Genomic DNA, 11673 nt, shown 5'->3' on the forward strand with positions numbered 1-11673 from the left:
AGATTAGGAATCTGGAGAACTGGTGCCAGAGGAACAACCTCCTTCTAAACGTCAGTAAGACAAAGGAGCTGATAGTGGACTTCAGCACTAAGCAGGAGAGGAACTACCAGACCCCCGTCATCAACGAGTGCCCAGTGGAGAGAGTGGACAGCTTCAAATACCTCGGAGTTCACATCACGCAGGACCTGTCATGGTCCTGTCACATCAACACCGTGGTGAAAAAGGCCCGTCAGCGTCTCTACCACCTCAGACGCTTGAGAGACTTCCAACTGCCCTCCAAGGTGCTCAGGAACTTTTACTCGTGCACCATAGAGAGCATCCTGACGGGAAACATCTTAACCTGGTTCGGGAACAGCACCATGCAGGACAGACGAGCTCTACAGAGGGTTGTGCGATCAGCTGAGCGCACCATCTGCTCCGAGCTCCCTGACCTGCACTCAATCTACAGCAGGCGGTGCTGGACCAAGGCCAGGAAGATCGTGAAGGACCTCAGCCATCCCAACAACAGACTGTTCTCTCTGCTGAGGTCAGGAAAGCGATTCCGCTCCCTGAAGACCAACACAGAGAGACTGAGGAGGAGCTTCTTCCCGCAGGCGATACGGTCTCTCAATCACACCACCACACAGTACTGACCCACACATACAGTTACACACACACTGGACATTCTGGACATTGTTTTCACTTCATCACTTAAATCACTGCTGCTGTTATTGTGTATATATTTATTTATACTTCTTGTGTATTTTGTTCATACATTCTTATATAGTTCTATATTGTGTATTTTGTTGTACAGTTATTTTATTTTCAATTTAATTTATATATTTTATCTTATTCTTTCCCAGCGTGTTGTACAGTTATTTCATTTTTAACCTTAATTTATATTTTATTCCTTCCTAGTTAAATTTACCCTTTTTAATTTTTCATATTTATTTCCTATCTTATTCATAGCTTTTTCCTTTTTTGTTTTCTTTAGGTCACGAGCAGTTGTCCAAGCATTTCACTACATATCGTACTGTGTATGACTGTGTACGTGACAAATAAAAATTTGAATTTGAACTCTTGTGAAACTGCTGTTTCCAGTAGTAAACGTGTGCAGTTTTTTCCTCTGAGACAAACAGTTCGAATGAGTCATGCCGGTTACTGTTACTAATACTACAGCTGCAAGTCCCGTGTACGAATCTTCATTCTCACCACTCATAATGGAGTTCTCAAAACAGGTATGTAGTTTCCCATCTGCATTTTTCGTTTTTTTGTAGACACTGCTTTTTCAAATATGTAATAAAGAGTAAGACCAGTAACACACTAGCAGTGGTTGCCATGAATTTGTCTTTCAGATGAAAGCAAATATGAACGCTCAGAAGAGTCTTAGCCTGCAACGAATAGAAATGCAGGCTCTCAGTCTTGTGTCACAGGTGCACATCACTGAAGTATGGAGTATGTATACATTGTAGGATTTGTATAAAATATTGTATAAGCCATATAAATGTTGTCACTTGGTTTGCAAGACAGTGTTTATGCAAAGTTTCATAAAGATTGGCCCACTCATCTAGGGGGAGATAGGGAACATGTTTTCACAATTTGAAAGCTTGATATCAGAAGGCCTGTATGAATAATATGTTTCTTGAGGTACGGAAGGCATGCAAATGTCAGCCAGCCAGCCTGATTGCCTGCTGACTCATTTGACATGCTGACATTTCTTGTAAATGTTACATCAAGGACGTATTTTTTACTTTGGAAATGATCAATTCCAAAGTAATTACCACTGTACTCAATAAATATAATACAATATTTGATTTTACACAGTGATAAAAACATGATATTATACTATACTAAAGTAAAATATCTCAATCACATACTGACAGTACAAACAAACCACTTGGACAAGCTCAAATTGAATACAGTGTTTACCACCTCAAGTTTTCCCATGTCATACCCTATCGTAAAATCCCCTCTGTCACAAAATCAGCCCTTCAAAGGTTCAGTTCAGTTTAAATGGTAAATGGCCTGTATTTATATAGCGCTTTTACTAGTCCCTAAGGACCCCAAAGCGCTTTACATATCCAGTCATCCACCCATTCACACACACATTCACACACTGGTGATGGCAAGCTACATTGTAGCCACAGCCACCCTGGGGCGCACTGACAGAGGCAAGGCTGCCGGACACTGGCGCCACCGGGCCCTCTGACCACCACCAGTAGGCAACGGGTGAAGTGTCTTGCCCAAGGACACAACGACCGAGACTGTCCAAGCTGGGGCTCGAACCGGCAACCTTCCGATTACAAGGCGAACAGTAATCGGAAGGTTGCCGATTACTGTAACAGTAAAGTTACAGTGGGATACAAATAATATCAGGCTGATCCTGCCACAATTTGCTTTCCCAGTTCAAATCACTGACAAACAGTATCCCACAGTTGTTTATGTTTTTACTCATTTTTCACAGAGAAACATTTTTTGAAAAATGTATTGATAGCAGGGTTGAATATTCTTACACAGTAAAAACAACAACAACAACAACTATACGTAAAATAATTTCACCATAAAGATGGTTTGTTTAGTGGTTTATTTTATTGCAACCTGTAATTTATTGCATTTTACTTTTAAGTGTTTCATTGTTTACAAAAGGTTTGAGGTGTGAAATAAACTGCAATGGAGTTTGAAAAAGAATTATGGGTGTGTGTGGTTGAAGGATGTGTTTGTGCCCAAACTAGCAAAAAAAAGTTTGGAACCACTGATGTGATACATAATGGAGGAATCATTGCTGAAAAGCACAAGTTTGCACACAACATTCAGAAAGAATTTCCACCCACTTCTCTGTAAAGAAATCCACCAATGCATATTTCTGTAGTGATATTTTTAGGTGCTATAAAGAACTGTTTTCTTCTCAGAAAAGGCCAAAATAATTACTGTTTAACAGCCTTACACATGTTCAGAAATAACTAGTCTCCTTGTCTCTAATAACAAAGTTTACTGCACATAGCTGTAAATACAGACTACATCCCTTTTTAAAAAAAAATCTAATATAACTTCCCTCCCTGCTTCTCATTCATTACACCACTGGCTTTAAAAAAAAAAGTATGTAAAGGGGCACAAATGAGCCCTGACAGCCAATCTCATAGAGAACATAATAATAAGAAGAATAAATAAACAATTTTAAGGATTGTGTTGATATCTGGTGAACGCAGTAACCAAGTCATTGCAGCAAATTTCAATGCAAGACACCCTTCGAGACCACCCATCTCCCATGCTACAGTTAGCAAACTGCTTGCTAAGTTTCATGAAACTGGTTCAGTGTTGGATTTGACAAAATGTGGACGCAAGAAAACTGTCACTAATGAAGAAACATCAGTGGCTGTCCTAGCTTCATTCAACAAGAGCCCACAGCGTAGCACTCGCCGCATGTCACTGGAGAGTGGCATTAGTCGAACATCCCTTCGGCAGATATTAGCTACTCACAAATGACACCCTTACAAACTCCAGCTACTGCAGCATCTCAATGAGGATGACCCAGATCGGCGCACAGAATTTGCAGAATGGGCAAAACAAAAATTGGAACAGGACCCTCAGTTCACGCAGAAGATTTTGTTCAGTGATGAGGCAAACTTTTATCTGAATGGTGAAGGTAACAAACAAAACCACCGCTATTGGTCTGACACTACCCCACATTGGATGGATCCCTCCAAGACTGTTGGACCAACAAAAGTGATGGTTTGGGGTGGTATATGGTAGGGGTGCAACAATACTCGTATCGATATTGAACCGTTCGATACAGTGCTTTCGATTCGGTACACATATGTATCGAACAATACAATTTTTTAAATTTATTTTATCAACTTTTCTTCTGACGATGCTGTCTGTGTTGAGCGCTCAGTGGATCTGCGTTCGAGTACTCCGCCTAGGCTGCACTGTCGAGTGCAGATCCACTGAGCACAGCACAAGCTAACAAGTCAGAAGCTAAGCTCGTTGCAACATGGCAACTGCCTCAACGCTACCCAAAATTGAACCTCCCCCACCCTCATTCAGATCTGGCGTTTCAAACTATGGCCAGATAGTTCGCCCCACGCACAGGGCGGTCCGTGGTAACTCGTTAACAGAGATTTGCCGCGTTATGGCGTTAATGTCATTTTAACGAGATTAACACTGACAGCACTAGTGGGAACACAACAAATATGACTGCACATTTACTCTGACATCATTCTAGTGCAAAGATAAGTGGAAGCAGACAAAAACAACAAGCACGCATGCTACAAACTTTACCCGCGTTATTTAGACAGCCGTTAGCACATGATTCTCCTTATGGGGACCTGATATGTTTAATATGCTGCTGAGAATATAGCCCAGAAGAAGCGTATAGTATAGCTTTTATTTTGGAAAGAGCCATTTCTCTATAATAAACTCTCTTTTCCAAAGATGAGTGATTTCTCGATCAGATAGATTTATTTTTTTTATTATTTTGTTGTTTCAGCAACATTAAATTTAAAAACTGTACTTTTGAGTTAAAATATATATTTATAATTTTAATAAATGACAAATTAAAAAGGCATGAACATTTTTTTGTATCAAAAAAATATCTAACCGTGACACCAAAGTATCGAACCAAATCAAACCGTGAATTTTGTGTATCATTGCACCCCTAGTATATGGGGTACACGATAGTGGGTCCATTCTTCATCAATGGAAACCTCAAGGCCACTGGATATTTGAAATTGCACTGAAGCTGGCATGTTCCCTGAGTTTTTCCAGCAAGATGGTGCACCACCACATTATGGGTGCCAGGTCCGAGCATTCCTAGATGAACAGTTTCCTGGAAAGTGGATTGGTCGTCGTGGGCCATTTGAATGGCCCCCAAGGTCTCCCGATCTGACCCCCTTAGACTTTTATCTTTGGGGTCATCTGAAGGCAATTGTCTATGGTGTGAAGATACGAGATGTGCAGCACCTGAAACTACGGATACCGGATGCCTGTGCTGGCATTTCTCCTGCGGTGTTGCTATCAGTGTGTGAAGAGTGGGAGAAGGGGGTTGCATTGACAATACAACACAATGGGCAGCACATTGAACACATTTTATAAGTGGTCAGAAACTTGTAAATAACTCATGAAAGAATAAAGTTACGACTAATGCCACTCTCCAGTGACATGCGGCGAGTGCTACGCTGTGGGCTCTTGCTGAATGAAGCTAGGACAGCCACTGATGTTTCTTCATTAGTGACAGTTTTCTTGCGTTCACATTTTGTCAAATCCAACACTGAACCAGTTTCATGAAACTTAGCAAGCAGTTTGCTAACTGTAGCATGGGAGATGGGTGGTCTTGAAGGGTGTCTTGCATTGAAATTTGCTCACCAACCATTCCCATGTTATTACGGTGTATCCATATAAATGCCCCACTCTGTACTTCACTGTTGGAAAGCCTGTGTATTTCCACATAAATGTGCCACATTTGTGAGGAAAATACATTTTTGGGTTTCCCACATGAAAAACTCCTCAAATCCTTTCAGGTAGTACTAAACAGCTTATTCTGCTATTAAGCATTCCTTCTTCTTGATGTTGCCATCACTTGGAAAAGCCCTATTTAAGTACTAGCCAATAGTGCAAGCATCAGAATGATGCTATCTGCTTATGAAAACTCTTCTGGTTCTTCAACACCTCGTGCAGACGACATCCGAGCCGGCATGGCTACAGTTGTCCCTCACAGTAGGCTTGGGTAGCAGGAAGGACCCATAGTGGAGGCATGCCCTGGCCTCAAACCAGGAGTATGATGTTAGATCCAAGGCATTAGACTAAAGAGCTGTCATTCTGCAACCCAGGACTGGTTTGAGTCCGTCTAAAGATACAAAACATTATTTTAAATTTGGATACTTTTATCAAATACTTCAAGTTATTTTTTAATTTTAGTTACCTTTGTTGTTGCTGATTTTTTGCTTTTCTGTAAAAGAAACCCACTAACAGCAGTACCACTAACAGCAGTACCACACCTATAGAAAATGCTTCAAAAACAAAAAAGTAAAATAGGTTATAGTTTAGATTAAATTTGCATAGTGAAAACAAGCTGTGTTAGTAGCAGAAGCTATACTCAAAAAACATGTAGGCAGTAAGTATGGTAACTAACTGTGTATCCACACTTACAGACTACTGTGATTACAACGCCTAGAAGTTTGGAATTGGGCTGCGAAGATGTTTCCACAGTGCTTGGGGTGACTGCCGGTGTGGTAGCTGGATGGAAAGGGATAAACTTAATTTAGTAGTTAACAAAATCAGAAACTGGTGAAATGTGTACCTAAAAAAACAAATCTTACCTCTATTTAAAAAAGAGCAGTCTAATTGAGAAACAAGAGAAAGATGGTTAATAGCAAGAACAGCATCAGTTACTGGATATCAAAAAGGTACCAGGTAGTTTGGATCTGACTAAGCATCAGAGGTGCAGAGAGCTCAGAGATCCCACGTAGATAAGACAGAGTGGTTTCCAAATGATATATGGGAACTTTTTCAGGTCATTTTTATGAGTCATGACTGACATGTACATATACATATACGTATACGGGAAATTACTAACACATGCATGGGCCATTTTAAAAAAGTATCAAACAGCCCCGTCAGCTGCAGCAGCATCTCACAAACTAAAATGGAATTGGCAAGAGAAGAAAGAGCAAGATGGGAGAAAAGAATGAATATGTTTGCATGAAAATACCTGTACAATTTTTGGTCTCTACATATCCTGTGACACCTTCAAATTCACAGGACTTTAAGGAGGTGGAGACGAACAAGCGGCCTCTGTGTTGGCAGATGGTATTGGGTGGAAGCGGACCGTGGGAACAATTTGAAATCTCTTTGTTACCCAGGAGCTCCACGTCGTCACAGAAAACACGCTTTACATCATTGACACAGCCTTCAGTCTCGCAGTAAAATCCTCGCACACCATTTCCACCTATAACACCACACAGTTTATCCATAAAACATCACAAATGAGTTTTTAGTAATGTAAACATTTATTATGATAAAATTGTAAACAATGGGAGAGATTTCTGACCTGATGTGAGGGAAGAGCACGGAGGAAAGAGTCCAGCGATGACGAACAACAAAACCCCTGTCAAGATAAAGAATACGATCTAAGCTGAATGCTCTTTGATGAGGGGTGCTGACCAGGGCCGGCCCTACGATTTTGGTGGCCTTAAACAAGATTTTATATGTAGTCCTAAAACACTTCCATGACAACTACCAAATCACACACACCGCTCATAACTACATGAAGAGAACACATACACACAAACTACAAATAGGCTAATTAATTAAATGTCTTATTTTAAAGTGTCTGTTAACAATATTTTAAATATGAGCACTAAAGAAAAAAAGAAAAATATTTGAAATGTTATTAGTAAAGTCAACATTTTCACAAGATAAAAGCAACACTCCTGCACATTACAAAGTCTAACCTGGAATAGTTTGGGGCGACCCCCCCTCCAAAAAGCTTGCCATCATATATGATGTTGCAGTTCTACTTAAGATGGCAAGCAATTAACAAGTAAATTGTTCTATTGAAAAACACATTGCCTAAAATGAATATATATTCATTAAGTTCTAGCCACTGTTTGCCAGGTGAAAATCACTGTGATTACATTTGGTCAATAATAAAAGCCAACTTTAAAGCCCCTTTTCCATTATTACATACTCAGATTGCCTTGATGCAACTTGAGGCAGTACGACCTGCCTTGACTCGTTTTCCATTACAATCAAGTACCACCTAATATGCGAGGTAGTCGTTATATCAATGAGGCTGAGTGTCCTGTCATATAATTAGTATGCAACAAAGGTGGACATTGAGGCGACAATATACTTGCTGCTCAGTGTGTGGTTTTTTGTCAGACTCGGGAACCACGGCATTGCTTTCTGTAGTCATTTCCCTCGTTGCCAGTTTACAAATATGGTTTACATTACGCTCTCATGACTCATCGAGTGACACAACTGACCAGTCAATCGGTGGCATGCAGTAGTCTCGGACTGCTCGAAACCCCAGCGGAGTAGGTACTAAAAAAGTACTTGGCACCAGGTACTACGACCTGATGGAAAACCCTGAAAACCATGGCAATCTAACCCGAGTAGGTACTAATGCCAAAGGGGCTTAAGGTGCAAAACAATACAACAGAAAAACAAAACACCCCAAAGGGTGGGGCGGCGGGGGATTCTCTGGCTGGCTGGAGCAGCATCTAATAACCAACTCGCAAAATAAAACAAAATAAAAACAACCAACAAACACGAAAACACCAGACATTATGATACAGACTTATAATTTGCACCAATGTTTTTTCGAAAATCTATACGCGAAAAGTGAGCGCGAGAGCCCTCGGTGCGCCTGCTCGCTGCTGAAGTCAAAGTAAACTTTATTGTCATCTCCGCTACATACAGTCCAGTATATAGAGAGACAAGACGACGAGGCTCCAGCAGTGCAAGTAAACAAACAATAAATATAATAAGAGTAAGAAAATAAATATACACTTTAGGACTGGGGGTAAAGGGATCAATAACAATTTAAAACTTATAATTTACAGTTTGATGATTTAAAGTCTCACACACAATCTGTCGAAAAGGGAGGGGGGCCAGCTGCTTCCAAATAGAGCAATTTCATTCATAATGTTGTAAATCCAAGTCCATTATGTATTCATGATTTGGATCCTGGGTTGTGCGAAATCCCAGGACCATAGACAAAGCGAATCTGTGAACTAAGGTGTAGGTCTATTAGGTTATGTTGTGGTGATCCTTGGGTTTGGGGATTTGTGTTCATACTGGAGTCCAAAATTAAAACCGATGGAAGATGGACTAGAAAAGTTCAAAGCCATCAGGTGCTCAGTTTACAAAAAAGAGAAAAGAAGAGGAGGAGAAACGAGCAAAGGATACAGGTAAGCAGATGTGTCATTGGATAATGGCAGGTCATCCTGAAACAATCAGAATCAGAACCAGAATCCTTTATTAATCCCTAAGGAAAGTATGTGGGTTACAGTTGCTCCAAGAAGAAATGGTAAAATAGTAACAGTAACAGACTAAACTCCAAACAATACATTATGTTACAGATTTTAATATTAATTAGTCATTGTCAGTTGTTGATTTGTCCTGTTCTCATTGTATGACGAATTATGATGGCTGCTTGGTAGCCGTTTGCATACTATGCATACTCTCTCTCTCTTCATATGTGTGTGTGTGCGCATGTGTGTGTGTTTCTCTGGTGAAATTCAGTATGGTTCCAACAGAGGTTTTATCCTTAATATGTTTTGTGTGTGTGTGTGTGTGTGTGTGTGTGTGTGTGTGTGTGTGTGTGTGGCGGGGGGGGGGCAGAGGGAGTGTTCGCCCAAACAGGCTAGGACCACCACTGACTGTGGCTATTTACTTAAATATGTTCAAGCACATATTTAACAGTTATTTAGCATTGTGTGAATCATCTAACGAGGGCTATGTAACATGTTTGTAACGTGGTTCACACCCCCCAAGTAAACAGCCAGAAGGAACACGAGGACACCTGGCCCCGCTCACTGCAAAATTCACGTGCAGTTCCCAGTAAAAACCCCTGAGGGAGTTTCCCAATTAATGTGTTAGATAAAAAGTAGATAATGTTTGAAAATCTAGTGACTTCACACCACATTCGTTTAAAATAATGTTAAAGTTAATGAGGCACAATAAGGCACACGGTTGGAGTTAAAGCTTTTCTCATGATGAAGTTTAAATGTGAAGTTTAAATGTGAGACTTACCAATCATTTTCTGCGCAAATGCAGTCTGTCTGTCGCTACCCTCTGCTGGTATATTATTCTTTAAATGTTTTTTTATAAGCTCACAGTAGCGTGGTCTGAATGGCGCGCTGTTCGCTTCCTATCAGGGGTGATCCAATACAACTAAGAGTAGCATTACATCACATTAATTTGCATGCATGCGCATGCGCGTTGTAGAATAATTCCACGTGCGTAGGAGTCATCAGTTCATTGTACAGCAGGGGCGGAGCATGGGGGTGGCTTACTGGGCTTAAGCCTGGGTTGTTTTGTCAGAAGCCCGGGGTCTTTTGGAGTGTAATTTTTTCATAGTTAGATGCCTGGCTGACAACTGTATAAAACAAAAAGCACACATAATATTCGAAGCACATAGTGCACACTGTGGGAATTTACGTCTGTGCGTGAATCCCCCCTGATATTGGTATGATCCGAGCTCAGGCACTAAGTGACTGAGCGAGGGGGCGGGGCAGCTGCTACCTGTAGTGATGGGATTTCCGGCTCTTTTTAGAGAGCCGGCTCTTTCGGTTCGGCTCACTAAAAAGAGCCGGCTCTTTTGGCTCCGAACCGGCTCTTCAGGTTGTTTTGTTGCTTTAATTAATTTATTATTAACAATAATATAAAATTACGCACAAAAGGAATTACTAACGTAAAAAAAGTGGTTTTATTTATATATGTTTATATATAAATATATGCGGTGGCCCCTAGAGACAAAACACGTACAAACTCCAATACACATTTCTAGCATGAACTGAACTTCCAAAGCAGAGCTACTAGATCACTTAAATTACACAATTGAAAGCATGAAAGCATATGTGTATTCAGAAACGGCCCTAACCAATCTGGCGCCCTAGGCAAGATTTTAGGTGGCGCCCCCCTACATCAGCAGTGTAGTGTAATGTTGTAACAAATAATATTTCTATTAAATAAGCTTTACTTTGCATTTTAATTAACGTGGGATTATTTTTTGTATTTAGAAATAATAGTACCAACTTTTTTTTCTTTCAACATTTGTGGCACTGGCGTGGCGCCCCCTGATGGACGGCGCCCTTAGCATTTGCCTATACGGCCTATGCCACGGGCCGGCCCTGTGTGTATTGTTTGTGTATTTATACACAAGCACTCATATATATTCAAATAATTTTAAAAAAAAAAGTTAATTTACCTGTTACTACCACACACCAAATCCGGTCGTTGGTACTTGCTGGCTTGTGTAGCCACAAGATAACAAAAGCTCAACACTGCGCCTAGCATCCTGGAGCACTTCTGTTGTCTTTTGTACATGTTTTGAGTTTTTATGTGCTTCTGAGTTTTTATGTGCTTCTGAGTTTGTACGTGTTTTGGAGTTTGTACATGCTTCAGAGTTCGTACGTGATTTGAAGTTTGTATGTGCTTTGTCTGTAGGGGCCACCGTAAATATACTTTTATTTATTCACTCCACATAAAATGTAATAAATAAATCATATAATACAAAAATCAACTATTCACATTTCAACTTTTAACTATTTAAATTTTCAGCTTTTCCCTTTTACAAATTTAAAGTGAAAACAACACAAAACACTGCAAACCACAACACAATTAAATATAAATTAAAATATGAAAACATAAAGAACATGCATATTCTCTGTCATATGGGCCTGCATGAATAAACTTTCTGAATCCTTTATCATCTGCAACTGAAAATAGTTGTGGATGATTACTATACCTTTCTAATGTGACGTTGTTGTCCCTGGCTCTCTCTCTCTCCCTCTGGCTCTGTTCCTGTGCTACTGAGTGTAACTACCGCCCCTCCCCCCTCTGCCCAGCGTAAAGCACAAGGCTCGCGTGCAGAGTGAAGCGAAAAAAAGTACGAGAGAGAGAGAGAGAGGGTGACAGAAAGAAAGAAAAAAAAACCCACGTGACGGCTCGCGATAAGGAGTCGGCTCGTGT

General features: G+C 40.4%; 1 protein-coding gene across 1 annotated transcript; it reads right to left on the minus strand.

Moving 5' to 3' along the window:
* Positions 1-5568: 5568 nt before the first annotated feature.
* Positions 5569-9836, minus strand: LOC147317314 (uncharacterized). Its single transcript, XM_086312895.1, has 6 exons — positions 9733-9836; positions 7025-7081; positions 6686-6922; positions 6294-6314; positions 6124-6210; positions 5569-5984 (listed from the first exon to the last, which is right to left on the minus strand). The coding sequence occupies exons 1-6, from the start codon at positions 9737-9739 to the stop codon at positions 5893-5895; spliced, it is 501 nt and encodes a 166-aa protein (XP_086169021.1). The 5' UTR covers positions 9740-9836; the 3' UTR covers positions 5569-5892.
* Between the last annotated feature and the right edge of the window lie 1837 nt (positions 9837-11673).

Source organism: Aulonocara sp. 'chitande type north' Nkhata Bay, linkage group LG12 (assembly GCF_057382095.1).
Source record: "Aulonocara sp. 'chitande type north' Nkhata Bay isolate Kocher_YH1m ecotype deep benthic linkage group LG12, A_spYH_male_GT1.1, whole genome shotgun sequence".
Lineage (NCBI taxonomy): Eukaryota > Metazoa > Chordata > Actinopteri > Cichliformes > Cichlidae > Aulonocara > Aulonocara sp. 'chitande type north' Nkhata Bay.